At 43.1% G+C, this 25,876-nt stretch overlaps 2 protein-coding genes across 5 annotated transcripts in view; both read left to right on the plus strand.

The window, feature by feature from the left end:
* Positions 1–14,340, plus strand: part of LOC137418562 (zinc finger protein 608) — a 234,097-nt gene extending 219,757 nt beyond the window's left edge. For 3 of the 4 annotated variants that reach the window (XM_078773011.1, XM_078773013.1, XM_078773014.1), the window contains exons 5-9: positions 10,438–10,867; positions 11,014–11,177; positions 12,096–12,249; positions 12,953–13,024; positions 13,211–14,340. In XM_078773011.1, the coding sequence (XP_078629137.1) occupies positions 10,438–10,867; positions 11,014–11,177; positions 12,096–12,249; positions 12,953–13,020 (816 nt within the window). In that variant the 3' untranslated portion in view covers positions 13,021–13,024; positions 13,211–14,340. The remainder of the gene's footprint in view (positions 1–10,437; positions 10,868–11,013; positions 11,178–12,095; positions 12,250–12,952; positions 13,025–13,210) is intronic. The other variant, XM_078773012.1, reaches the window with a different exon arrangement.
* Positions 14,341–24,181: 9,841 nt separating this feature from the next.
* LOC137417597 (ATP-dependent DNA helicase Pif1-like) lies at positions 24,182–25,544 on the plus strand. The gene is made up of 2 exons (XM_078772571.1): positions 24,182–24,833; positions 25,102–25,544. The coding sequence occupies exons 1-2, from the start codon at positions 24,182–24,184 to the stop codon at positions 25,542–25,544; spliced, it is 1,095 nt and encodes a 364-aa protein (XP_078628697.1).
* The last annotated feature ends 332 nt before the right edge of the window (positions 25,545–25,876 follow it).

Genomic DNA, 25,876 nt, shown 5'->3' on the forward strand with positions numbered 1-25,876 from the left:
GAGTGAGATATGAAGAGTAAATAAAGGTTACCAAGGCCGGTTTGCTTACTGTATAACTTTGGGTGTTTGTGCTTGAATCGCGTCACTGTACTGTAGAAAAATTGGGGCCAAGATGGCGGCTGCAAACCTGTACAGAAAGACCACCTGTCTATGTAGGCCACTTTTTCAGTTTCCCCTGAGTGCTCATTCCATGCAGGTGTGATTGTACAGTCACGTGAAAAAGTAAGTACACCCCGTGTAAAGTTTTGACTTTTCCAACATATTTCAACATACAGCTATTTGATCTTCATTTAAACAATATTGACAGATAAAGGTGATATAATATAACAAATATCATGAAACATTTACATTTTGTAGTCCATTGTATAATTTAAATAAACATAAATGCAAATTTCGCATGTGGAAAAAGTAAGTACACCCTTGGCTCTAATAGGTGGTATTGCCCCCTTTGGCAGAAACAACCTCAAGTAGGCATTTCTTATAACTGTCTACCAGTCTCTGATATCGACTTGGAGAATTTTTGCCCACTCCTCCATGCAGAATTATTTCAGCTGTGCGATGTTTGAGGGGTTTCTTGCATGCACAGCTCGTTTCAAATCCCCCCACAACATCTCGATGGGATTTAGATCCGGGCTTTGACTTGGCCATTCCAGAACCCTCCATTTCTTTCTTTTCAGCCATTCCTTGGTGGATTTACTGGTATGTTTAGGGTCATTGTCATGTTGCAAGGTCCACCTTTGGTTGAGCTTCAACTTTCTGATAGATGGCCTCGCATTATCCTCAAGCACCCTCTGGTACAATGAAGAATTCATAGTGGATTCTATGATGGTGAGCTGCCCAGGCGCTGATGCAGCAAAGCTGCCCCAAACCATTAATATTTCCACCACCATGCTTTACAGTTGGTATCAGGTTCTTGTGGTCAAATGCTGTCTTTGGTTTTCGCCAAACATGTCTTCTGGTACTGTGGCCAAATAGCTCTACCTTTGACTCATCTGTCCAGAGCACAGTGTTCCAGAAGTGCTGGTCTTTGCCGAGGTGTTCATTGGCAAACTTTAGTCTTGCCCTGATGTTCTTTCTGGACAGCAAAGGTTTCCTCCTGGCACACCTCCCATGGAAATCAAATTTGTGCAGCCTCTTTCTAATGGTAGACTCGTGCACTTTGACATCAACAGTGGCAAGAGATACCTGTAGGTCTCGTGATGACATTCTGGGGTTCTTAGAGACTTCTTTCAGCATCTTGCGGTCTGCTCTCGGGCTGAACTTGCTGGGGCGACCTGGCCTGAACAAGTTGGCAGTTGTTTGGAATCTTCTCCACTTGTAGATTATCTTCCGGACAGTCGAATGATTGATATCAAATTGTTTGGAGATCTTTTTAAATCCCTTCCCAGACTCGTAGGCATCTATAACCTTCTTTCTGAAGGCCTCAGAGAGCTCTTTTGATCTCGGCATGGTGACGCTGCACACTTCAACAACAAAGAGCAAACCAAACTAAATGTCTGAGGTTTAAATAAGACAGGTTCCTCCAAGATCCTCTCTAACGATGCTCTAATCATTTGCACCTGAGCTGGTGCACCTGATTCTAATTTTAGGTATTTGAAGTAATGATAAATGTAGGGGTGTACTTACTTTTTCCACAAGCGAAATTTGCATTTATGTTTATTTAAATTATACAATGGACTACAAAATGTAAATGTTTCATGATATTTGTTATACTAGGGCATGCCCGTACTATATATAAGCTAGGACGTGCCCGTACGTGGGTGCCCGTTCCTTGCCAAAAAAAAAAAAAAAAAAAATTTGTGTAGGGGTGTGTGTGTGTAAACATCCTAGGGCGTGCCCGTACGTGGGTGCAAAAAAACATGCGTGCAAACAACAACAACAAAAAAAAAACTTTGAAACCACGTGGCAGTAACGACCACAGAACCCCCCCCCCCCCTCTATTTACATGAATGGTTTGGTCCATTCGCAACGACCACAGAACCCCCCCCTCTATTTACATGCAATGGTTTGGTCCATTCGCAACGCCAAAGCGAACGGCGAACGGCTAAATCGCCATAGCTCGGTAAGTACTTGTCCGATTAATTTCAAACCTTGAAAAGGCACATCCTCGGGTCCCCAGCAATATACCTGGCAAGTTGCAAGTATATCGGACCCGTGGTTGTCGAGAAACAGCGGTCACAGACAAACAAACAAACGTACAAACGTACAAACAAACACACAGAGATTACTGGAATTATAGATAGATTATATCACCTTTATCTATCAATATTGTTGAAATGAAGATCAAATTGCTGTATGTTGAAATATGTTGAAAAAGTCAAAACTTTACATGGGGTGTACTTACTTTTTCACGTGACTGTATATACAATGCATTCAGAAAGTATTCAGACCCCTTCACTTTTTTCACATTTTGTTATGTTGCAGCATTATGCTGAAATCGTTTTAATTCATTTTTTCCCTCATCAATCTCCACTCAATACCCCATAATGATAAAGAGAAAACAGGATTTTAGAAAGTTTTGCAAATTTATTGAAAAGAAAAAACTGAAATATCACATTGACAAAAGTATTCAGACCCTTTGCTATGACACTTGAAATTTAGCTCAGTTGCCTCCCATTTCTCTTGATCATCTTTGAGATGTTTCTACACCTTGATTGGAGTCCACCTGTGGTAAATGCAATTGATTGGACATGATTTGGAAAGGCACACACCTGTCTATATAAGGTCTCACAGTTGGCAATGCATATGAGAGCAAAAACCAAGCCATGAGGTCGAGGGAACTTCCTGCAGAGCTCAGAGACAGGATTGTGTCGAGGCACAGATCTGGGGAAGCCTACAAAAAAAAATTCTGCTGCATTGAAGGTTCCCAAGAGCACAGTGGCCTCAATAATTCTTAAATGGAAGAAGTTTGGAACAACCAGGGCTCTTCCTAGAGCTGGTCGCCCGGCCAAACTGAGCAATTGGGGGAGAAGGGCCTTGGTAAGAGAGGTGACCAAGAACCCGATGGTCACTCTGGCTGAGCTCCAGAGATCCTGTGTGGAGATGGGAGAAACTTCCAGAAGGACAACCATCACTGCAACACTCCACCGATTTGGCCTTTTTGGCAGAGTGGCCAGACGGAAGCCTCTCCTCAGTGAAAGACACACGAAAGCCCGCTTGGAGTTTGCAAAAAAGCACCTAAAGGACTCTCAGACTGTGAGAAACAAGATTCTGTGCCTCGACACAATCCTGCCTCTCAGCTCTGCAGGCAGTTCCCTCGACCTCATGGCTTGGTTTTTGCTCTCATATGTATAGTCAGCTGTGAGACCTTATATAGACAGGTGTGCGCCTTTCCAAATCATGTCCAATCAATTGAATTTACCACAGGTGGACTCCAATCAAGGTGTAGAAACATCTCAAAGATGATCAAGAGAAATGGGAGGCACCTGAGCTTAATTTCAAGTGTCATAGCAAAGGGTATGAATACTTATGTCAATGTGATATTTCAGTTTTTTCTTTTTAATAAATTTGCAAAACTTTCTAAAATCCTGTTTTCTCTTTGTCATTATGGGGTATTGAGTGCAGATTGATGAGGGAAAAAATGAATTAAACGATTTCAGCATAAGGCTGCAACATAACATAATGTGAAAAAAGTGAAGGGGTCTGAATACTTTCTGAATGCACTGTATTTATACATGGATCACTTATATCGAGCTACATATACACATACCGTACATGTGTATTAATATATAAAATTACTAGCAAATGTACCGGTAATGCCGTGTGTCGCTTCTTGACAGAAATATTAAGAGGGGGAGGAAGAGGAGGGGAGGGGAGGGGAGGGGGAGAAGCGGAGGGGGAGAAGGGGAGAGGAAATGAAGCCAAGGCAGCGTGAGGGAAGGAAGGCAGCATGAGGTGAGGGGAAGCGAATGCAGCATGAGGGGAAGGGAAGGCAATGTGAGAGTAGGAGAAGGAAAGGGAGCGTGAGTGGAGGGGAAGGCAGCATGAGTGCAGGGGAATGGAAGGCAGTGGGAGGAGAGGGGAAAGAGATGGGGGAGAGACAGAGAGGCCTGGGAGGGAAAGCAAGAGTTGGGGGAGAGAGGGAGGAGGGTGGGGGAGAGAAAGAGTGGGTTTGGAAAAAAAAAGAGAGAGGGGGGCGGGGGGAGCTTGTTAGCAAAGAGAATGATATGTTATGCTTAATGACCAGACACACACACACAAAAACACACACACACACACAAAATCTCCCGTATGCATATAGTCAGAGAGCCTACTACACTCTATTTCAACCCATAGCATACAAAAGGTTTGACCCCCTAGAGTTGTTGGGGGTATCAAGCTGAGTAAAAAAAAGTATGTAAGATTGACCCCCCCTGCTGGAACTAGTCACCAGACCCCCCTAAAATGACCCCAATAATGGGTTATTTCAACCCATCTCATACATGGACCAAATTTGGTTACAATATAGTGTCATGTCAGGACATTACAAAAATGTCAAATCTAACAACTTACCCTGCTGGAAAGGTGATGTTAGACCCCCCGCAAAGTACCCCCCAAAATGGGTTATTTCAACCCATCTCATACATGGACCAAATTTGGTCACAATATAGTGTCATGTTAGGACATTACAAAAACATCAAATCTAACAACTTACCCTGCTGGAAAGGTGATGTTAGACCCCCTGCAAAGTGCCCCCCCCTAAAAACGGGTTATTTCAACCCATCTCATACATGGACCAAATTTGGTTACAATATAGTGTCATGTCAGACATTACACAAACATCAAATCTAACAACTTACCCTGCTGGGTAGGTGATGTTAGACCCCCCGCAATCTCCTATTGCATATACGAACCAAATTTGGTCACGATGTACAAATATAACAAATCTAACGTTACCCTTCTGGAAAAGGTGGGTGATGTTAGACCCTTCCTCAAAACAATCTACACACAAAATACATGATACTTCAAATATATAAACTCACCATCAGTCAATGAGGATTACTATTTATTATCACAAGACTCAAACATAAACGAAACATGACTTCCTGTCAGCAACAGAGCTCTTATTTTAGGGAAGACATCATGATTTATCGTTGTTTTAAAATTCATTTAAAACAATAAATGATACAGGAATAGGTCATTGGTGTGGTCATCAGCATCATCATCAGCGTGGTTTATTAACACAATTAACCTGCCTGCATTAACCTTGCCTGCCTGCAAGCCTGCATTAACACAAAATAATTAAGGAAAACAAAAGAAAACAAAAGAAATATATGGTAAGCAAATTTGTTGAGGCTTGTGTTGGTCATGTTCAATTTGTCATAATTTGAACCTGTGTGGAAGGAATAAAAGCCCCCCCCCCCCCCCCGGAATATACATGAAATAGGTAAACCTTGCGTGGTGAGGTTAAGGGAGTCATCTCTATGCAATACTGAGCATCAAGCTTACTTTTAAATCAAGGATAGGAGGGTGGACTTATATTTCAGAGTGACTTGCATTCCTTTCACACCAGCATCATTGCAACATCAAATTTCAAACGGGCCAATGTGCATCATCAAATTCTTAAAATATAAGGGATGTAATTTTGTACCTTGTACATTCTTTTTTACTGTATCCATTGTGGTATCTCTGTCAGAGTCCATCTGTATCTGAAAATTAATATCACAAATCAAATAAAGTCAGCATACACTACAAGTGTTGGTTAATGAAATCAGCATACACACTACAAGTTACAACTACAAGTATAGAAGTTTGATTTAACTATTAATCTCCATTGTAAGAGGCTTCTGAGCTTTATTAGTTAATCTTTGTAATAAGATTAAACATTTTAAATTATCAAACCAATGCATTTCAAATAATGTTTGATTGTTAAACATTTTAATATCCTCTAATGTGGAACAAATATCAACTTTGTTATCATTATTAACCAAAAGAAGAGGGGAATGTCAAGAGGAAAACATAAATTCTTCAGATTAAGTTTCCATACTTACTATATGAAAGCATGTTGCTTAAAAACTGGAAAATCTAGAATATGCAGTTCCTCAAGGAGGGGCTCGTTCAGTATCTGTGAAAGTTAAATACAAAATGTATTTGCTATTTGACCATATAATGCTCATGAAATTTAGGATAGTATGCCTACAAGTCAATCATCTCTGATTGGTTTCATTCAGGCTTCTATTATTATATTATATTTGATCATGTCATGCTATTATAAGTGCATCAACAATATTTTATTGGTTGTCCTCTATTGGCTTCCGTAGTTTACAAAAAATATTACCAAGGAGGGCCTAGCAAGGTCATTTGCATACTTTTACTAAACTAGGGGCATTAAATGATGATGTATGTCAATGTACAGACATGTCTTAAGCTGTTAAGTTGTTACATTTGATAATTTGTAATATCCTGATGACATGATTGTGACCGAAGTTGGTTCATGTAAACGATGGCTTGAAACAGGGGTACTTTGGGGCCGGGGGGTGGGGGGGGGGGGTCTAACATCACCTACCCAGCAGGGTAAGTTGTTAGATTTGATGTTTTTGCAATGTCCTGACATGACACTATATTGTGACCAAATTTGGTCCATGTATGAGATGGGTTGAAATAACCCGTTTTTAGGGGGGGGGCACTTTGCGGGGGGTCTAACATCACCTTTCCAGCAGGGTAAGTTGTTAGATTTGATGTTTTTGTAATGTCCTAACATGACACTATATTGTGACCAAATTTGGTCCATGTATGAGATGGGTTGAAATAACCCATTTTGGGGGGTACTTTGCGGGGGGTCTAACATCACCTTTCCAGCAGGGTAAGTTGTTAGATTTGACATTTTTGTAATGTCCTGACATGACACTATATTGTAACCAAATTTGGTCCATGTATGAGATGGGTTGAAATAACCCATTATTGGGGTCATTTTAGGGGGGTCTGGTGACTAGTTCCAGCAGGGGGGGTCAATCTTACATACTTTTTTTTACTCAGCTTGATACCCCCAACAACTCTAGGGGGTCAAACCTTTTGTATGCTATGGGTTGAAATAGAGTGTAGTAGGCTCTCTGACTAATACTTTTGGGTGGACCGAGGCACTGCAGCGTGTTCAAAGTTCCGTTGAGAGTTTTGAGGTGAAGTGCATCTTCTGTTCCGTGAAACACCATGTCGCCTCGCCACCCCTCACATATGAAGAATACATTCAGAGGGGAAGAGGGAAATTCTACCAACATAATTTTTTTTTTTTTTTTTTTTTTGCCTACATAATAAATAGATGGTATAGTGTTTTGACCGACAGGCTTTAAGAGAACATAAATAAAAATAAACTTTCACCCTTTAAAAATCGTGCGAATAAATTATTGAAATATCAGCTGCTTCTTTGTTCGTTTGCTTTTCTCACCTGTGTTGCAACTAGAGCGGCCTGCCTTGTGATGCTTTAAAAGGCGGTGTATTTTCAGAAATACTGTTTGATAGGGTGATCTATTACTGTTGTATGAATAAAATGGAAATGTCGAAAGAAAAAGTGTTGAATATAGTGAGCGTTTGCTGAACCGAATCGATTTGAGAAACGGGATCGAATGAGACTCGGCATTATTATTTGTGCAGGAGAAGATTAAGGAGGAAGACTTTTTGTTTTAACCTGCAAATGGGTGCGATTTGGATTTGTGGAGATTTGGAATCAAAACAATCGATAAAACATCTTTGTAGGAAGAGGGATAACTGTTTACTTTCTGAGAGCGGTTTCATTGAAATCCGTTAATCCTTTGTGAAGTTAACAAAAAAAGGATTCCTGGGAGACCCTGCCCTCCATGTGGGGATAACCAGCGTCGCAAATTGGCGTTTGCACTTTCAACACGTGTGCCCATGCACCGATACACACAAACTGACGTTTATTTATTTCTATTTTTAATTTTTACATCGCAAACCATCCCGAGAGTTCCCTGAATCCACCGTAGTTGGATTTATTGAAATCTGTTAATTCGTTCTCAAGTTATAACACGACAAACAGACAGAACAGCCTAGAAGGTCCACGCAGGATGAAGGCCTCCATGCATATGGCCTATTCTATTCTATCGAATGTATTTTGTGGCCATTGTACTGCAGTGCTATTTTCAATTTAATGTCTCCATCTGATCTTTGGTCTACCTCTGCTTCTCCTAAGGTGTTCTCCAGTTTGCCAGTTTGTATTTCTTGTTGTCCACCCGTTGTCCGTTGTTCTTGCTTTGTTTCCAGCACAGTTCAATTTCAGTTTTTTGTGACTATAATGTAAAGGAATTTAGTTTTTTGTCTGATGCAATTGTTTCTCTTCTTGACGGTTTGAGTTACACCAAGACAGAATCTTTCCTTGGCTCTTTGTGTGGTAATTAATTATTGCTTCATCTTCCTTGTTTGAGACCATGTTTCTCTGCCACATGTGGAGCTGGTAGGACAGCCTAGAGGTACGCACACCTATCTCTGAGCTGTCGAGCCTGGGTTTTAATCCTGACACATCTATAAACTGCCATACTGGTGTTTCTAGCTAAGGTGATACAGGAATGCGTGTGCCGTCCTTCGGATGGACGTTAAACTGGGCGTCTGTCTGCTGGTATGGGTTGGTGGACGTTAAAAATACCATTATGCCGGGGAAGGCGAGCTATTGGCAGCACCCTGAACAAATTCCAAATTCATGCTGCAACATACAGGGGGCACCGCATCAGCGGCGCGCCACGCTTCTGCAAGAACTGATGCAAAGCCGCAGCCGTGGGCTCCACACGAACGACCTCCACATGTCATTGCTGAAAGAACAAACTGATTGTAAACTTTCCTTTTAAGACCCAAGGGCGGTTTGTTTTTCATAGCATTTTAAAGAACTTTCCAAATGTTGCCCACTTTCCTCCCGTACGGATCTCCTTTCCTTCAGTTATTCGGATCCATTTGTACAAGTTGTCCTAAGCTATTGCAATTTCTGGTTTCTTCAGTTTTGGAAAGATCTATTCGAATCTCTTCCTTTTTTGTTATGTTTGAACATCAATTTTACCTTTGTCATATTTTCTGCTAATTTCTCCATCTTACTGTCGATTATCTTACTATAACTGCATGTCATACTCATGTAATGAAAGACTGAAAAAAAAAGAATGTTGGCACGTCTTGGACTGTTAGTTCGTAGAACTTTTAGAATGTCCCCTGTATAAAGTACAACGCGAGTCTAATATTTATTAAACAGTTTAAATATAAATAACTATAGCATGCATTTAAATCAAAGTACAAATCTAGTATAATTTGCTGAACAATATGTGTGTGAGTTGCATAACATGACTATCATTGTCACATGACATTAAATCATACTAAAATACGCAATTCTGTCTGTCTCGATTTTTGACCGCGATTCATTCGGTGGATACTTTTCTAATCTCATCCAAACTAGACAGGAGGACTAAGGGCCACTCAATGAAGGTTGTAGCGCATTCGTTTGCTCCCCCCCTTCCCTCAAGAGGTTTTCCCCACCAATGGGGTTGCGTATTGAGGTGTAGTATATCCATCTTAAGTTTGCTTCATTGTGGCGTTTTTCCAAGGACGCTTCTAATAAATATAAACTAATGATAATGGCATAATATTTATGTTATTACAAAACTATTTATACTAATAATATCCCACCTCCCCAGTGGTGTTTTCTCCTTGAATAAACGCCACATTAACTAGGTTATTGTGCTGTTTTCATGGGAGCATCTCTACCAGAAGTAAAACTATTATAAACCACAAACACGTACGATTACCTTTTAAAATAGTCGCTAATGCTGTTTAGCACTCAACTGAATTAAATTTGGAGGAATCTGACCATCAGTCAATGGTTATCACATTGAACACACCTGATATATTGTAGATATACTGTAGTCTATATACCCCACAAGGGTTAATAACATGACCTTTTCTGCATCTAACGTGGAGTTCTTCCAAGGCTTTTTTCATGGTGTATTTCCAAAGCCGCTTCTCATTACAAAAGTAATAACACCACTTATGATAATATCATAATATTAATGATATTACGAAACAATCTCCCCACTCCCCAAGGGGTTTTTTGACTTGGATATTTCCCCGCCCCTCTCCCCCTCCCGAGACACCTTTATCGAAGTAAATTTTATTATGGGAATTTAGAATGGTGAGGCACAGTCTGATCTTCAAATGACCTGATTTACCATAAGTAATAGTAATAATGATTGGCAATAATAATGAGGATAATAACATGACCCCCTACCACTCCCATAGTGAGCGGGTGTACTAGTATTGAATGAATGAATATTGTTGAACAATATTATGATCATCCATAGAGTTACTAGCAATTTCTATTTTGCCTTGTAATTCAGAGTTGTATAATCATTGCATGTCAGAAGCACCTGATGCCTTTTTGAGGAACTGTGACCAATCTTTTCTTTTCATGTTTTATGGATATTGTTTTTGTCTTCTGTTACGCAGTAACCTCAGCTGTCTGTTATGTTGCAGACACATGGCTCTGTGTGCCTGCCTGCTTTTCTTCAATCCCTGCAGGAGTTTGATGTGAACCAGTGGCAGCAAATGTACTATGCTCAGTTCATGGAACAACAGAGGGCCGAGGAAGAGTGCTGGAAGAAGCTGGAAAACCGGCAGAAAGTGGATGCCGGTCGTGATGTACAGGGAAACGAGAGCGATGGGAAGGCTGAGGCATGGGATGCCAAGAGGCCTCAGTCAAAACAAACGCTTGATATAAGTGACGACAAGGCAGATGAGGGGAAAGTGGGAGCTGGAAATGACTCTCAGGGCAGCGTTCACGTCACTGCCGCAGCCGCCTCCTCGTTCTTGCAATACATGTCACAAAACCCGTACGCACAGCTTTACGACCCAAACCACCCAGCGTTTCGAGGAGTATCTCCCATGATGATGCACTTTTATGCAGGTTTATCAGCTTTGCCTCTCATAACACCTTTCAACCAACACCACCGCAATTACCCTTTCGAAAATGGCTTTGGATTATTGTTTAAATGCAATATTGTTGCCTCATGGTCATGAACTGACATTTGTCATTCCATCTGTTATCCCCAGGGGGTTACATTTCGCCAAGCCTGTACTACTCTGCCTACGGAAAGCTTTCAGGTCAGGAAGATGGGGAGATGGAGAGGCAATGTCAGGTGGGGGCACCGGTGTGGGGGAATGCTGGACCAGAGCCCAAAACATCCGATCCACAACAAAACAAACACTCACCTTGTGTAAGACCTGAACGCACACTCCTCGGCACAGACACACAAAATAAATCCAAGTAATTGCTTTTGAAATGACTTCCCCGAGCAACTCTCTGCATGTTGGCATTTTTTGAACACTTAAAGAGGTAAATGGGCTCATTGCTTCATTACGAGATAACGTATTCGGACGTTGAAGCTGAAGGGAAAGGTGTATGCTGCATGTGTGAGAAGTGTTATGATTTATGGGAGCGAGACATGGGTAATGAACGTAGAGCAGCAACGAAGGCTGGAAAGGGTGGAAATGCGAATGGTTCGGTGGATGTGTGGAGTATCGTTGAGAGGGAGGAAGACAAATGATGAATTGCGAAAGATGATGGAAATAGAGCCTGTGATGGATGCTGTGAAGAAAAACAGTTTGAGATGGTTTGGTCATGTGTTGAGGAAGGATAAAGCGACTGGTTGAGAAGAGTGATGGAAATGAATGTAGAAGGAAGTAGAGGACGGGGAAGACCGAGAAAGACTTGGCTAAAGATGGTGGAAGAAGAAATGCGGGCAAGGGGGTTAACAAGGAGAGATGCAGAAAATAGGGCAAAATGGAGAAGATTGTCATGGGGACCGCAAGGCTAACCCCCGCTCTAGCAGGGAAAATGGCCTTAAAATGCATGTTGTTGTTTGTTGATGTATTCGGACGATGTGGCCTTCACTTCAAATCACGTTGAAATAGATTCCGATTAAAGTCTGCGTGCATTTACCTGAAACAAACAGACTTTGTTGTGATCTTTTCATACGTCGGGATGTTCATTAGGGAATATCGTGCACGTGTTGGTCACACTTTTGAGCACGCATGCTGTCAAAGCTGTCAATAGTATGCACGTGTGAACATGGATTTAATAGTTTTGTAAGTTGAGCGCACAGACCCATTAACGGTGCTGCGGTCCCTCGCAGGTGTCAGAAAAGGCCACGACTGTAAGGGAGAAGGAAAACAGCTCGGATAAAGTTAAAAAGCGAGCGACAGCACCCTCGTCCAGAACACAGCATCCTGCCTTGCACCCTGGGGTATCCTACCACAGCTTGAACAGTCAATATGAACACTACCAAGGTAATGCACTTACACAAGCTACAGGTAAAAGCTTTCTTCCTACACCATTTTATGATACAGAATGGCGGAGAGTGAAAGTTGAGGAGGTTGCTTGGGGGTTGCGGATCAAGGGGGTTGGGAGAATTGGTACATCAACAAAATATATTTCAGCTTTTGATATTTTTACATTTATTTACTTTTATTTTGTTGTTTATCTGCATGGAAACGTTGAGAAAACGTTCAGCCAAGAAGAGGGGTCCAATTTTAATTTCCTGTCTTTGGGTGACATGGAAATTTTTTATAGACCATCTGGGTTTGGTGCTTCAAGTGTACAGTTGTAGGATTTTCTGTGTGTGGTAACAATTGTTTTTGGGGTTGTGTGGGGAGCTTAATTAATGATATGCAATAACCGGCTGCTTACTTAGAGCTTGCTAAGATGGTTTGGTCATGTGTGAAAGGATGAAAGTGACTGGTTGAGAAGAGTGATGGAAATGAATGTAGAAGGAAGTAGAGGACGGGGAAGACCGAGAAAGACTTGGCTAAAGATGGTGGAAGAAGAAATGCGGGTCAAGGGGGTTAACAAGGAGAGATGCAGAAAATAGGGCAAAATGGAGAAGATTGTCATGGGGACCGCAAGGCTCACCCCCGCTCTAGCAGGGAAAATGGCCTTAAAATGCATGTTGTTGTTGTTGTGTTTACTTAGAGCTTGCCCCGTGTCCCTCAGGTGCCCCGGCAGGCCAATCACCAATCCCCCATCCAGCTGCAGCTGCTTTTAGTTCACAACAGAGGTGAAGAGGTAATTATTTCACTCGCTGCACCCACACACACCGGCGCACGCTCAAAAAGTGAGATCTAATGTGGATACGCCGACATTTTAAGCTGGCCGTTTATTGGACAGCACAAGATATGCAAATCTGCTTGAATGGGCCTGTGTTTTTGTGCACTTGCGTCACTTGAGATCTCCATTTGCTTTTCATCCCAGGACTCGAACTGTAAAAAGCCTTTGAAGACGTCATGTGGCTGGGTCACGTGACTGCGCATCGACGCACCAGTTCAATGGTGCTCTTGTTTTGCCTTCACTCGGGCAGAACCCCCTATTTACAGCTTTGTACAAATGTTATTTTTATTACCCTTATTTGTAGCGCATTCTGCATTACGTGCACCTAGAAAGGCTTGAATATTTTGCCCACAGCTGCTGGCGACACATGTCTTTTATTTTTTATCTTAAAGTACACACTGCGAGCACATGGTCCATGCCACATTGTCAGTAGAGTATAGGAAAAAAAGGAATGTGACATGTTGTATATTATCATAAACGCTACACCGTGTTGTCCAAGATGGCATGTAATGAACGACACATACAGATTGTGAACTTCTTTTTGTTTTTTAAGCAGCCACTCCTGCTGAAATTGCCAATTCCAAGAGTACGGTCCTTCTTGCGGCCCCGGCATACAGCGATGAGATTGTGGGAAGTCCTGGTTGTTACTAACGTGTTCTTTTTGTACAACAGGCAGTCACATTGTATGATAAGACGCGGATGTATCCCTCACGCGGCCCCAAAAGGCAAAAATTTGGTTTTCCTCGATGGGAATTTGTCGGAGCAAAGTGGTGGCGAACTCTTGATTCTCTACAGCACGCTGTGCATTATTTTATTTTGTCTAACCATAAGAACAATTTCCAACGAAAGTCATATTCGCTGCTCTTTATTTCACACCTAACGTGTCGCAACGCCATTTGCTGTAGATGTCGGTTGTTTTTTGTTTTTTTTAACCTTTCATGCTTTTAAAGCTCCACATCTTTTGGGCCTTTTCATTGAAACGTAATCCCATTTCCAGTGGCAGTACTGTATGTTTCTACGAACACTGTTTCCAGGTATAGCAAAGCAAATTATCCATACAAGTGGTCAGGGCCTGTGTGTTTTTTACTTGAAACTGTAGTGACATGAAATGTTTACACTATAGAAACTTGTACAGTTTTTTGAACTTCATGTTGAAACTGTGTTCTGATTTATTTCTTGTAAATTGTACATGAATCCTCTTCCTCGTTTTTCCTTTTTTTGTAACCTACCTTGTATGATTTGACACCAAATTAAAGGTTTCCTTTTGTAATAAACCTGATGTTGTTTGTTCTTCACGAGGAATGCCAATGATGGGACTGAAATTGATTGCACCGTCCAATGCTCCTGATATGTTTCAACACGCCGGATCTTATTTAATGACTGAGCCAATGATTGGGGTTTTGTTTCTTTGAGGGGGAAGGGTCTTTTACCCCTCGACTTAGTAAATGTGTATTTGATTGGGTTAAAATTCGAAATTTTGGTTGTTGGTTCCAACATTACTATGGCACAGCTGTGCCGCCGATGCAATACCCCTGCAGATTTGGAAGGGAATTTGGCTGGGGTACTGGCATGCAATGGCCTCCTCTTTTCAAAAGGTACCTTGGGGTCTTTGACATCCACAATGGATGATTACTGATAAGATTTCTATTGAAACTGCCCTCAAAATGACTTTGATGCAATGCCCTTCCTGGAAAGCACCAGGATGACAATTTATAGTTGAGAAAAGAACTGAAACTAAACTAATCATCATCATCATCGTGTACCATATTCTATGCCGAGTGTTGGTGCTGCCGAAGCACCTACTAGGCTACAATCCTGGTCAGGTCGCCAATCCTGCTCAATCAGTCAAGGTAGGAGTTTGTAATTTGTTCAGGTAATTTGATAGGTCACCTACTCTTCATAATGGACACCGTGAGATCCTTAACATCCACCAACTAATGCTAGCAGATGGGAGGAACTAAACTCGGCAGCTCAAAGTTATGAAGCTAAAAGCTACATTCAATATGAACACTACCACGGCAATGCACTCATAAAAGTTACAGGTAAAAGCTTCCGCCAACCCCCAGCCCCCCCCCCCCCCCCCCATTTTATGATACAGAAAGGCAGAGAGTGAAAGTTTGGGAGATTGAGTGGGGTTTGCAGATCAAGGGAGTTGGGGGGGGGGGGGGGGGTTGGGTTGGGAGGTCTACAAAATATATTTCAGCTTTTGATATTGTTGCGGATCCGGGGGTCGGCGCTCCCCTTACCAAGGAGGGTTTAATCCCCTTGTCTTTTACACTGGCCGATCCCCCAGTCCTGGAAATTATAACGCTCCTTTGCAGGGTTGAGATTGGTCAAGATGGGCTCCCAAATACCTGCTTGCCAATCTCTCCGCAAAGCAGGGAGATAATTTCTGCCCGGGCCACGGATATGATGGTAATTGCTGAGCGGTTTAGCAATCCGCAACCCGAGCCATTAACAAAAGGACTAAACCTGATTCTGAGCGGTTCTGATCGTGCCACAGGTACTCAATGGAGAAATCACGAAGACGATCGGATGAGAGGAAACCAAAAGGGTAAGGAAGAACAAATATAATTTATTAACTACGTACAAAAACCCAAAGAGGAAACGAAAGAAGGGCATGTACAAGAGGAGCAAAAGGACACAGGGCAAGCTTATACAGTCTTACTTATCACGCCCAGGACAACACAAATGGACTTACACGAAAGGGTAGTGGTAGGAAGGAAGAGAAGGTCCAGGCAGATGGCAGGTGTCGAGGTCCGGCTCCAGGTTCACTCGAGTCCGGCTCCGGGTGTTGACTCGTACCGCGGCAAAGAACGGCCGGCAGCTTCGCGTGGCATTGGCGCACGACCGGACCTTTTAGATATAGTGGGGGACTGGGATGTTGCGTATGTAATATGTGCGCCTACTGCCTCTCTCTCTCTCTCTCTCTCTCTCTCTAATGTTCATACGTGCCTTCAGCCATCCCCTCGCGGTCCTTTTACACGAGCGCTGTTGCGTAAGTCCTTTCAATAGTCGAGCTCCCTTGCGGTCCTTCAGAGGGCTTTTCGTCCGCGTTTATATGGGCAAGCCAGCGAACCCCATGGAAGCTCCAGCCACGCCATTACCAGGCCATCCCACCTCAGCCCTGATAGGTTTGCGAGGGCTCACCGGCCCCGCCCTCGATGGCTCGTGGACGAGGCCACACCTCTTCTCGTGGCTCTGCCCCATCTTTCCTCGAGCCGACCGCGTGTTCAATGGCGGCGCTTTGGCGGAAGCTCAGCGAGGCAGCGAATGCTGCTAATAAAAGGCGCGTAATAGAATTGGGAGGGACAAGCCCCGACTGTAGGGGCGCATACTGGTGTAGCTTGGAGAGAGAGCGGCTGGCAAAGAGGCGAATGGGGCCTATCTTATTTAATTAATGCAACGCAGAGTCACACTATTGGAAACAGATCCTTACCTGAAACACATAGTCACATACTAATGAGATAACTGAAGAAGGTCCTATGGTGTCCTACGTGTTGCAAAATGGACTAGCTCGGTGCGACCTTTGAACTTTGGAAGATGGGGATATTTACAGGGAATTATTCACAAGGCTTATTAATTATTTTACAAGTGAAGGTTCTAAAAACCATAACAATATTTTTACACTTATTTACTTTTATTTTGTTTTATTTTTATCTGCATGATAACATTGACAGAACGTTCAGCCAGGATGAAGGTCCCATTTTAATCTCCTGTCTTTGGATCAAATGAAAAAAAATTATAGACCATCTGGGCATGGTGCTTCAAGTCAACAGTTGTAGGATTTGTTGCTTCCAGTAACAATTCTTTTTGTGGGTGGGTGGGGAGGTTAATTAATAATATGCAATTAGCGGCTGCTTACGTAGGCACTAGGCATATGCAAGGCTGCTTTGAATGGGCTTGTGTTTATGCACTTGTGTTACCTGCGATTTCAATATGGTTCAATGTAGTTTTCATCGTAGGATTCAAATATATATATATATATATATATATATATATATATATATATATATATATATATATATATATATATATATATATATATATATATATATACAGTATATATATATATATATACACAAAGAATTAAGTTAAGCACCCCCCCCGTTTTTTTACAACCTCGCACATTACAAGTTTGTTGTCGTCAAAACAGTGTAATATACCCATGATATTGCTATATTTTCTGGAGAAGTGATATTATGGTCACATAAAAACATAACAATCATGCCGTTTTCAATATTTTATTCTGAATAATTTAAGGTGAAATTTTTTGGGAATTTTAGGCATATTTTCACCTCAATTTAAGTATGGAGCTATAGGTCCATCACGGACAGTGTGGATGACGTTTATGTTTTCTAACGTACAGTCATTGTTCTGAGAAGACCTCTAGCGATCTTTGCGTCAATAACGTGTGTAGGACCCACGTGATCGGATCACTGACTCAACCAATCACTTTTTTTCACTTTGATCACTCAATTTCATCAATGGATAATTGCTAATGTCATACCAATCATTATTTGATCTCACATACCTTAGAATATATGCCAATGTATACATATACACAAAGAATATATATTAGGGGGTGCTTACCTTAATTCGTTGTGTAGGGGTGCTTAACTTAATTCTTTGTGTATATATTGTTGCGAATCTCGGACGTCGGCTCTCCCCTTATCAAGGGGGGGTTAATCCCCTTGTCCTTTTATCTGGCCGACACGGGTCCTGGAAGTTATACCCTCCTTCCGGTCGTATTAGGTAAGGTTATTGGTCAACTTAGTCCTTATACCTAATTACTAACCGACCGCGAAGCAGGGAAATAACTCCCGCCCGAACCACGGCATTAGTGGACACGCCGAGCGAAGCGAGCCGCGATTCGGGCCGTTAACAAGGACTAAACCCGATTATGGCGGTTCCGATCGTGCCACGTTTACCTAATGGAGAAAAGACTGATGCGATCGGATGGAGAGGAAACCAAGAAAATAGGAAGAACAAAGCAATTTATTGTCCCCCGTCGCACCGCGGAGCGAAAGGGGGACTAGGGTTTTCCCCTCCGTCCGTGTGTCCGTCCGTCTGTGCGGCATGCGTGCGTGCGTAAGCGAAGGACCGCATTCGAATTTGGTGTGTGAGTGCAACCCACGTCAAAATCCAAGATGTCCACCACCATATATATGTCTGAACCTTGTGAGCGAAATATCTTGAAAAATAAGCGAAGTACCAATTTATAATCTGGTGTGTGGGTGTACCTAGGCATAAGGAAGAACCGTATTGAAAATTGGGTCGCCACATCAAAATCCAAGATGGCCGCCGCCTTGTATGTCTGAACTTTGTGAGTGGGATATCTTGAAAAATAAGCGAAGTACCAACTTCTAATCTGGTGTGTGGGTGGATCTGCGCATAAGGGAGAACGCTATTGAAAATTGGGTCGCCACGTCAAAATCCAATATGGCCGCCTTGCGTCTTCCACTTTGTCAACTCGCATCACTTCACCGACGGGGGACCTAGGCGTAATGCTTGTTAACAATTTACAAGAAGGAGAAGAGGAAACGAAAGAAATGTACAGGAGAGGAAGAAGAAGCACACAGGGCAGCCTTAAACAGTCTTACTCTATTCCCCAGACAAACGGGCCTGTATCAGACACTCACACGGGGATTGTAGATGGTCGGGTAGAACAGGTTGAGGGTCCGGCGATGGCGTCCGACTCGTACGGTGCAGCAGATGGAAAACGGCATCAGCTCTCCGCGTGGCGTTGGCGTGGGCGGACAATTATGCAGGGAAAGGTCGGTAAGGTGGCGGTTATACAAAGCGCCTTTCACACAAGTCCTTTTGCAATCAATGCTCAATGGCAGTCAATCCCTTTCTCCAGCACGAGTCCTGTGAATTGCGCTCTCCAACATGAGTCCTCATGAATTGCGCTCTCTCTCAATAAGTTCTGGACAGTCCTGTTAAATCAATCTTTCACTTGAGTGCTTCGCGAGGGTCCTTTACAATGCCATTCGTACGACGCAGTCCTCTGGTAAGTCCTGTGAAAGGGCTTTGTGCGCTCGCTTTTATATCTCATGCAGCAATCGCTCCGCCAGCCCAAAAGCCACGCCTATAAGGCGATCTTCCCGCAGCCCTAGTTGGCTGGTCATCGCTTACCGGCCACGCCCTGATGGTGGGTTGACGTGGCCACGCCTCCATTCCTGTGCTCCACCTCCTTTCTCGGGCTTTACCTCGTGGCTTATGGCGGCGTTGAGCGAGCTCACGGGCAGCGAAGGCTGCGGCCAAGGAGCGTACCAAATTTGGAGGGGCCATGGGGCACAGACAGGAGGGCGCGCTTAATGGCGTCGCTTGGAGAGGGAGGCTGGCAAAATCAATGGAATGGGGCCTACTCATTATTTGATTGACACAACGCAGATTCAACTATTGGAAACATGGCCTTATCTATGCACATACTAATGAAACAAGCGTTACGCCTAGGTCCCCCGTCGGTGAAGTGATGTGAGTTGACAAAGTGGATATTACATGATATTTCACTCACAAGGTTCAGACATACATGGAGGCGGCCATCTTGGATTTTGACGTGGCGACCCAATTTTCAATAGCGTTCTTCCTTATGCCTAGGTACACCCACACACCAGATTAGAAGTTGGTACTTCGCTTATTTTTCAAGATATTCCGCTCACAAGGTTCAGACATACATGGCGGTGGCCATCTTGGATTTTGACATGGCGACCCAATTTTCAATAGCGTTCTTCCTTGTGCCGAGATACACCCAAACACCAGATTAGAAGTTGGTACTTTGCTTATTTTCCAAGATATTTCACTCACAAGGTTCAGACATATATATGGTGGCGGCCATCTTGGAGTTTGACGTGGCGACCCAATTTACAATAGCGGTCTTCCTTATGCCGGGATACACCAACACACCAAATTAGAAGTTGGTACTTTGCTTATTTTTCAAGATATTCATCTCACAAAGTTCAGACATACATGGCGGCGGCCATCTTGGAATTTGACGTGGCGACCCAATTTTAAACAGCCTTCTTCCTTGTGCCTAGATACACCCACACACCAGATTAGAAGTTGGTACTTCGCTTATTTTTCAAGATATTCATCTCACAAGGTTCAGACATACATGGCATCAGACATACATGGCGGCGGCCATCTTGGATTTTGACGTGGGTTGCACCCACACACCAAATTCGAATGCGGTCCTTCGCTTATGCACGCATGCACGCACGCCCACATGCACGCACGTCCGCACCCACGCACGCCTGCACGCAAACACACACGCACACACGCACGGACGGACGGACGGACACACGGATGGAGGGGAAAACCATAGTCCCCCTTTCGCTCCGCTGTGCGACGGGTGACAATAACTGAAGTCCTGTGGTGACCTACGTGTTGCTTGTGGCCGACCTATGGGGTGCAACAATTAACCCTTTAATGATGTCATATTTGCAAGTGTGGGTTCTCAAAACCGCAACAATATATATATATATATATATATATATATATATATATATATATATATATATATATATATATATATATATATATGTATATACAGACTTGGCATTTAATATGGAATATTTTTTTTGTGGGAGTGAACTTACTTTTCAAGATGGCATATAACCAAAAGTTCATTGGAATTATGTTGAAATTATTCTAGATTTTGGTAATGTGACCTTTAAAAGAAACAAAAACCACATTTGACATTTCGAAACAAATAAATTGATCCTTGAAAGTGATGTAAACTGATATCGAACTCAATTCATGGACAGTACTGTGTTAAACTTCTGTACGTTTTCCAGAAGTATCTCTTTATTTTGCACATTAGCCAAAAATTTTTTAACAAAAACAAAAGTTCAATTACGACTGGGATTACGGACACTAAAATTACAGTTCAGTACTTCGTGTAACCCCCACGAGCATTCAAGAGAGCATGTACACGTTTGAGCATGCTATTCACGAGATTTGCCAAGGTTTGGACAGGAATCGCTTGCCATGCAGTGACAATAGCCTGCTGCAATTTACGCACAGAGGTCGGCTGCTGGTCCAAGTGGTCGATTTGATGCGTTAATTCTGCCCACAAGTTCTCTATCGGATTCATATGCGGGGACATGGCAGGCCACTCCATATACTCTACACCACGGTCAGCAAGAAAGTGTTGGATCATGCGAGCACGATGAGGCCGTGCATTGTCATCGTGGAAGACAAAGTTTCCTGGAAAGGCTGCACGAGCAAATGGAAGCAATGTTTCTTCCAGAATGGCCTTGTACTTGAACTGGTTCAGCTTTCCATTCAGAACAACCAGGTCAGTTTTGCCCCCTGCATGAAAAGCAGCCCAAACGGTCACCGCACCACCTCCAGCTTGGACTCTTGGCACTATACAATCTTTGTTGTAGGCTTCATGCACTTGTCTGCGCACTCGGACGCGGCCATCTTGACGATAGACCAGAAATCTTGACTTGTCACTGAAGATCACATGATTCCAGTGTCCTGGCTGCCATTGACGGTGCTCTCTGGCCCACTGCAATCGGCGCTGGCGGTGTTGTCTGGTCAGGCGTGGCTTTCTCAGGGGACACCTGGCACGATAGCCTGCTTGAACCAGTCGTTGGTTGACTAGCCTTCTGGATACAGGCACATTTGTCAGTTGCTGCCACTCAGCCCTAAGCCGATTAGCTGACTTGGTACGGCCATTGCGGACTAACCGGTGCAGCTGGCGATCATCTCTCCTTGTGGTTCTGCGGGGACGTCCTGGCCTCGGTATTGGAGTAGGGACACCCCTCTGAGCATTTCGTTTCAGGATCTTTGACACCTGACCTTGAGTGATGCCATACTGCCGAGCAATAGCACGCTCTTTCATGCCGTAATTTCGTAAAGCCATCACTCCATGACAAACAGCATTGTCGAGTTGACAGATCATCTCCAGAGGAAGCAGCAATAACTTTTGGAGACGTGCAGCAGTTGTTTTCCACTAATACAGAACGCAACAACCCTTGTATACCCGACTGTGAAGCCAATCGTCAAATGCACCTGTCCGTACATTTTGCCACGCCACCTGTGATATAATCCTGTTGTTGACTTCTTGCTGCGACAGACAATCAGTGACATGGTTCTTTTAACAAATAAATCACCAAAGTGTAAAAGAAACTCACCAGATTGATATACTGAGTTAAGAAAGTAAACCCAAGTCAAGAAAAAATATATATTCCATATTAAATGCCAAGTCTGTATCTATATATCTATCATTGGTAGTGGGAGATGCCCCATGTGATGGGATGGCCAATCCACCATCCCTCACAGATTGGGGCACACGTTTGCAAACTATGTTGGCGTTAAACTATGTTTTAAAACTAATAAAACCGAATTTGCGATTCATTCGCTTTCCTGCGCGTTTGTGCACGCGATGGCGATTTCTTTACCAAACTCCGGAAGCCGTTCGCTTTGGACCAAACCATTGCATGTAAATAGAGGGGGGGGGATTGTCACCGTACTCGCAAGCCGTTCGCTTTGGACCAAACCATTTCATGTAAATAGAGGGGGGGGATATAATTTTAGATATAGATATAGTACGGGCAATGCCCTAGTATATAAAATAAAAGGCAATGTCTGTTTGTGGTGTCCTTAGGTATACAAATACGTATGCGCCTACTTCGAGGTCTTAATGGTGCACAACTAGGGGTAGTTTTATATGAGGAATCCACCAATGACAGTCTTTAAAATTACTGAAATCGCACCCCCCGAGCGCGAACTCAAAAAAAAACAACCCCAAAAAGGCGGGACCAGGAAATATTTGACCTTTCTAGAATTCTATTGGACAATTTAAATAGTCTCCGCCTCCTTAAGGTCTCCGCCCCTCCTAATAATCCTATATAAGCCGTGGCGTTACTTCAACATTCATTTTAATAGCGAACGTTTTCGCCACGTTTCTTCATTATTATTATTGTTATTCCTATTTCTCCGATTTATTCCTATTTCTGCTCGAACTTCTGCTCAAACTAAAAAAAAAAACCCAAAAAGGCGGGACCACGGAATATTTGACCTTTCTAGAAGGGTCAAATTTTTTTACCCTTTTTCTATTGGACAATTTAAATAGTCTCCGCCTCCCTAAGGTCTCCGCCCCTCCTAATAATCCTATATAAGCCGTGGCGTTACTTAAACATTCATTTTAAAAGCGAACGTTTTCGCCACGTTTCTTCATTATTATTATTATTCCTATTTCGCCGATTTGTTCTTATTTTTTTATTCCCATTTATTCCTGCCTTCGAAAATCTCCGATTTATTCCTATTTTATAAGTAAAGCGAACGTTTTCCATAAAAAACGAGCGTTTTCCCCACCTCTTCACATTATCAAACGAAAAGCGACAGTTTTCCCATCTACGATGCCACCCAAAAAGCGGCCAAATTTCGGAAAGTCGCCTGCAGCCCTCCATATGCAGACACGAAGAGAAGCTTGGACAGATGCGGAACATCAGCAGGAACTTCAAACCCTGGCACGCAGGCGATCAGCTCTTATAGACCAAGAGACACTTGAGGAAAGACAGTCACGACTCCAAGAAAACGCTGCCAGACGAAGAGCTGAAAGGCAGCAGGAAGCACTAGAACAGAGGCAGTCTCGCCTCCAAGAACAGGTCTTCAGACAGTCAACTCGACGGCAGGAGCAAACTCCAGATGAATGTCAGACAAGGCGTCAAAGAGATAGGACAAGTCATGCTGAGGTAAGATCTCGACCATTCACTACGCAACAGTGGTACCAAGGTGCTTTCAACTATGATCCAAGCAATGATTATGCATCACACGAATTAGTGACCATTGGTTCCATGTCTAAGATTTGTGACAAGCGTAGCGCCAAAAAGTGGGATACAGAAACACCAGGCATGTGTTGCACTAATGGCAAAGTTCAGCTGACTATGCTGCCTGAACCACCTGAGCCACTTAAGGATCCTCTTCTTGGCACCACTCCTCTAACAACTCTAACAACTCAGGTCATATCAATGGATGGACCAGAATTATATGTATTTGGTCTCCCGCACACTAACCAAACTGAATTCAACAACTGAAGTTTTAAGAGAGACCTCATACAACATTGATGCACTGACAAGATATGTCGATGAAAATGAACCCATGCTGTTGGAAGATCAGAGAGCAGCTTACTCTACTATTATTGACAGCGTTCGCCACCAGAAAGGAGGTATCTTTTTCTTAGATGCTCCTGGAGGAACAGGAAAAACCTTTGTCATTAAACGATTGCTGGCCAAAGTTCGCCAACAGAAGCGAATAGCTGTTGCTGTTGCTTCTTCAGGCATTGCTGCCACCTTACTTCCAGGAGGTCGTACTGCCCATTCTGCATTCAAGCTTCCGGTAGACCTAGCCATCAATGAAGCCACTGTTTGCAGGATTACCAAAACTTCTGGAGCTGGTCAAGTTCTAAAGAGATGTCACTTAATTGTTTGGGATGAATGCACAATGGCCCATAAAAGAGCATTAGAGGCACTTGACAGAACATTGCAAGATTTGTGTAATTGCAAGGCCCCAATGGGAGGAGTCACTGTTCTACTGTCAGGTGACTTTCGGCAGACATTGCCTGTAATTCCCAGGGGAACCAGAGCTGATGAAATCCGTGCTTGCCTGAAGTCATCATTCTTGTGGCACCATGTCAAGACCATGACCCTGTCAACAAACATGAGAGCACGTCTTTTTGGTGATCAGCTTTCTGCTCAGTTTGCTCAGAATCTGCTACAGCTTGGAGAAGGGTCAGTAACTGTACTTGCTGATGGTACCATAAATTGAGATGCGATCAGCACCCTGGTCATTTCAGTCAACGATTTGTTAGGAAAGGTGTTCCCAAACTTACAGCACCATTATCAAAATCACAAATGGTTGTGCGAGAGGGAAATTCTGGCACCAAAAAACACCACAGTCAATGCAGTAAACGAGCAACTATTGCAAGCAATACCTGGAGACTCACGTACATACAAATCTGTTGACACTTGTTGATCAATCTGAAGTCGTAAATTACCCCACTGAATTTCTTAATTCGCTAGAACCACCTGGCCTGCCTCCTCAACGGCTTGAAGTTAAAGTAGGAACACCAATAATGCTGCTACGCAATTTGGATCAGCCTCGACTGTGCAATGGCACAAGACTTGTGGTCAAGAAATCAATGCCCCATGTTATTGAGGCCACTATTCTCACTGGTAGTGGCAAAGGTGAGGACGTCTTCATTCCTCGCATTCCTCTCATACCATCCTCTCATACCTTTCAGTTCAAGAGACTTCAGTTTCCTGTCGGGGTCAGTTTCGCCATGTCTATCAACAAATCACAAGGGCAAACATTAACAGTGGCAGGATTGCATCTGGAAGAGTCTTGCTTTTCTTATGGTCAGCTATATGTAGGCTGTTCCAGACATGGAAGTCCCTGCAATCTTTTTGTTTACACTCCAACTGCAACGACTCACAACATCGTATATACTGAAGTGCTGAAGTGAAATTGCCTGTCATAAGTGGGGCTAAATTATCCAAAATGTCCTGTAGATATATAGGTCAATTGCGAAATAAGCTATGACTAATAAGCAGTTGCGGACCATCAGTGGTGGTGCTATTAGAGTGTGGCTGGACTGCGAGTCTGGCAAGCTCTTAGTTCTAAAAAAAGGTCACAATACTCAATGACGGTATCGTGTCAAGGTGGGTGCACCTCGCCATAAAGGTGCCAAATGCCTACAGGAGTAAACCTGGAATAAAAAATCCGAGTGGCTGTTGGGAACCCACTGATAACCCAAATTCCCATGAAACCTCCCGAGCGAAGCCGGGTACTTCTGCT

The sequence above is a fragment of the Myxine glutinosa genome, chromosome 2, assembly GCF_964187855.1.
Source record: "Myxine glutinosa chromosome 2, kmMyxGlut1.1, whole genome shotgun sequence".
Classification (NCBI taxonomy): domain Eukaryota; kingdom Metazoa; phylum Chordata; class Myxini; order Myxiniformes; family Myxinidae; genus Myxine; species Myxine glutinosa.

Coding starts and splice junctions, on each gene's coding strand:
- LOC137417597 (XM_078772571.1), top strand. CDS start 24,182: ATGCTGTTGGAAGATCAGAGAGCAGCTTACTCTACTATTATTGACAGC. Junction 24,834..25,101: donor AGTAACTGTACTTGCTGATG/GTACCATAAATT, acceptor TTAATTCGCTAG/AACCACCTGGCCTGCCTCCT.